This window comes from Lactuca serriola, chromosome 3, assembly GCF_051521515.1.
Source record: "Lactuca serriola cultivar US96UC23 chromosome 3, Lser_US96UC23_V15, whole genome shotgun sequence".
Taxonomy (NCBI): domain Eukaryota; kingdom Viridiplantae; phylum Streptophyta; class Magnoliopsida; order Asterales; family Asteraceae; genus Lactuca; species Lactuca serriola.
This window is the reverse complement of record NC_136410.1, coordinates 229,090,543-229,094,108: the sequence shown is the minus strand read 5'-3', so window position 1 is coordinate 229,094,108 and position 3,566 is coordinate 229,090,543. Positions and strand designations below refer to the sequence as shown.

General features: G+C 32.0%; 1 protein-coding gene across 1 annotated transcript; it reads left to right on the top strand.

Moving 5' to 3' along the window:
- The first annotated feature begins 570 nt into the window (after nt 1-570).
- Nucleotides 571-3,027, top strand: LOC145096074 (zinc finger BED domain-containing protein RICESLEEPER 2-like). The gene is made up of 5 exons (XM_079033845.1): nt 571-1,206; nt 1,309-1,727; nt 1,832-1,978; nt 2,449-2,567; nt 2,684-3,027. The coding sequence occupies exons 1-5, from the start codon at nt 571-573 to the stop codon at nt 3,025-3,027; spliced, it is 1,665 nt and encodes a 554-aa protein (XP_078889971.1).
- The last annotated feature ends 539 nt before the right edge of the window (nt 3,028-3,566 follow it).

Below are 3,566 nucleotides of genomic sequence, written 5' to 3'. Positions count from 1 at the left end.
TTGTTTGATTAGTTTTTTATTAGCTTTTTGTATTATAAATTATAGTTATTTTCCTAAATTTAACGCAAGTCGTTGATTCTTGGTGGTGGTGGGGGCTATTCCTTTACCCATAAAACAAAGATTCTAGAAATTCCTTTATGGAAAAATAATAGTTTAATACATTGCATTGGATCTTGTATATTTTCGTCAGTGTTAATTTTCTCCAAAAGCATATAGGCTAACATCTATATTTTAATTTTTAAATTACGAGTATGAGGGATAACTTATTCATATTTGTTGAAAAAAAAAAGAAAAAAAATACATATGTCGATGTTTTCATATTGTTTCCTTTTAATGCTTGCACTTTCTTCCATGTTTTATAAATGTCAATATTATAATATGGATCCCATCATGCCAATGTGTTCTATAGAACCAATGTTATTGTGTTGAGTGCTTTTTGAATAATTTGTTGAATCACTGAATGTAAATGTCATAATACACTTGTATATAGTTGTATATTAGGCTACTAGCTTATAATTTGAATAACGTCTCAATGTGTCTTATTTATTTGTTATCTTCAAGAAATTATAGATGGAAGCAACGAGTACAGAGAACGCAAATAGAAATTTAAGGGATGAACCAGATCTGATCATTGATGATGATGATGAAAACAATGAACCGGAGAATGATGTGGATGACGTAAACGATGAGACCGAAAATAAGGGTGATCGTCCGAAGAGATCCTTCGTGTGGGACCATTTTACTCGCATTAAGGGTAGTAAAATTAAGGTAGAATGCACCTATTGTAAAATTATAATGGCAGGGGGTAGCAAAAAGAATGGTACGAGTACCATGTCATATCATTTGAAGAATGTATGCAAACGATCTCCACTTTACAAAAAAACAAATATGAAGAAACAATCCACATTAAACTTCAAGCCTGCAATAAAGGGGGAATTTGGGGGTAGTTTAACTTCTCATCACTTCAACCAAGAAAAGGCTAGGAAATTCCTAGCTAGAATGTGTATCAAAGATAATAGGCCTTTTAGTATTGTTGATGATGAGGGATTTAAGGAATTTGTATGGGAAATTAATCCCATGTTTAAATTTCCATCTAGGTGGAATGTGGCAAAAGATTGCTTATCGATATATGAAGAAGAGAAAAAGAAGCTTAAAAGACTTCTAAAAAACCAAACAGTTTCTCTTACCACCGACACATGGACATCGGTCCAAAATTTTAATTACATGTGTCTTACCGCCCGTTGGGTTGATGAAAATTAGACATTGAATTAAAGAATTTTGAATTTTTGTCAAACACCCAACCATAAGGGGGTGACAATAAGGAAGTTAGTGTATCGTTGTTTGCAAGAATGGGGCATAGATCGGGTCTTAACCATAATCGTTGATAATGCTTCATCAAACGATGGGGCAATCAAATATTTAAGATCTATGCTTAAGGGATCTCGTTCTGTCTTAGATTGCAAATATTTGCATTTAAGATGTTGTGCCCATATCATCAACCTTGTGGTGAGAGATGGATTAGATGAGCAATTTGATACAGTTACAAAGATTAGAAGTGCGGTTAAGTATGTGAGATCATCCCCTTCTAGGTATGAGAGCTTCAAAGAGTGTGTTGAGTTTGAAAAAATTGAATCAAAAAGTAAGCCATGTCTTGATGTAGACACACGATGGAATTCAACATTCTTAATGTTGGAAACAGCGGAGAAGTACTCAAAAGCATTTGATAGGTATTTTATTATTTTTATATTAGTTTACTAATTAATCAGTTATTGTGAACTTCACTTTCTTTCTAAAATTTTGCTAATGTTTGTTTGTTTGTTTTTTCTAATAGGCTTCAAGAGATTGACATCAACTATAGCTCTTACTTTTATAGTGAATTAAATGAAGATGATGATGATAATGAGAAGAGTACTCGAAAGAGAAAGAAGAATGATCGAGCTTTAGGGGCTCCCGAAGAAGAGGATTGGGAAAAAGCTAGGTACTTGAATATATATATATATATATATATATATATATATATATATATATATATATATATATTACTTTTTTCATTCAAATTAATTCTAATCACTTGCTAACAAAAATGGACAACACATAATTTTTGAAACTATCATAAAACAAAACCCTTTGTTGTGATAGTCCTTGCAGTATTTACTATTTATTAAGTATTCGTGTGTGTTCATTTAAGCATCTAGGATGGTATTTGTGATATTAAATAGTCCACTTGAAATAAGTGATTACCACATATAAGTTTTCCTACATGGCAAGTGACTTGCATATATTGGTTTGTTTAGGCGTTAACAATGGCCTTTAAGCACACTGTGATGTTAGAATTTTTTTTAAAACATGCTTTACATATATTGGTTTAAGTGATTACTACATATAATTTTCTATACATTGCAATCATATATTTACCAAGATTTTATGTTAATTATATGTTTTCAATAGGCATTTTATGGAGTTCTTGAAGATTTTCTGCAATGTTACAAAAAAAGTGTTCGGTAATAAGTACGTGACTTCAAATTTGTTTGTTGGGGAGCTTGTCACAATGCATGCGGCCATATCAAGTATGTGTCTAAACACAGATGAGAAAAAGAAAAAATGGCATTGTCAATGAAAGCCAAATATGATAAATATTGGGACAACTTGGACAACATGAACTTTTTGTTGCATGTTGCATTAGTCTTAGATCCGCGAAACAAGATGTTTTTTCTTGATTATTGTTTGGGGCTTATTTATGGTGGTGATAATGAGAAAGTCAATAAAGTTAATCACCGAGTGCTAGAAACTTTAAGAGAGTTATTTACTCACTACAAGAAGATTGAAGATAAAGATAATGAGAAAAATACAACCTGTTCTTCATCTTCTACTACTACATCGTTTAGTAGTGTTGTAGATCTTGATTTGGATGACGGTTATGCAAAATATTTGGAAAATCGGGGGAAAGGTGTTAATAATACAGAATTGGATATATATTTGGCCGATACAACGGAAAAGAAATCAAAGGGGGAGATTTTGATGTATTAAGTTGGTGGAAACTTAATTCGGGTAAATACCCTGTACTCTCTAAAATTGCAAAATATGTTTTGGGAATGCCAATTTCTACCGTTGCAAGTGAATCAGCGTTTAGTACCGGAGGTAGGGTTATCGACAAATTTAGAAGCTCTCTTACACCAAACACCGCTGAAGCTTTGATATGCACACAAGATTGTCTACGTGCTACACCGCCATACTTGCAAGAGACTCCCATTCATGGCCTACAACTAGAAGAGTTGCTCGTGAATTTGGAGAATTTCGAGATTGGTAACCATTTAAGTAAGATGTTGGTTTTGTGATGATTATCGCTTTTTTGAATTTTGTTTTTGCTTTTTATAGCAACACACTTTCTTATTTTCTTCAGTTTTTAGTTTTATAGCAGTGTGGTTTGTTTTCTTTTTTTTTTTCACTTTTATATCAATTCATTTTTAGTTTTTGAATCATTTTTTATTGTAATGGTTAACCGATATTAACCATTAACTAAAATCCATTAAGTGACTAAAACCATTAACCATAACCATTACTAACCA

Coding starts and splice junctions, on each gene's coding strand:
- LOC145096074 (XM_079033845.1), top strand. CDS start 571: ATGGAAGCAACGAGTACAGAGAACGCAAATAGAAATTTAAGGGATGAA. Junction 1,207..1,308: donor CCACCGACACATGGACATCG/GTCCAAAATTTT, acceptor CCCAACCATAAG/GGGGTGACAATAAGGAAGTT. Junction 1,979..2,448: donor GAGGATTGGGAAAAAGCTAG/GTACTTGAATAT, acceptor TGTTTTCAATAG/GCATTTTATGGAGTTCTTGA.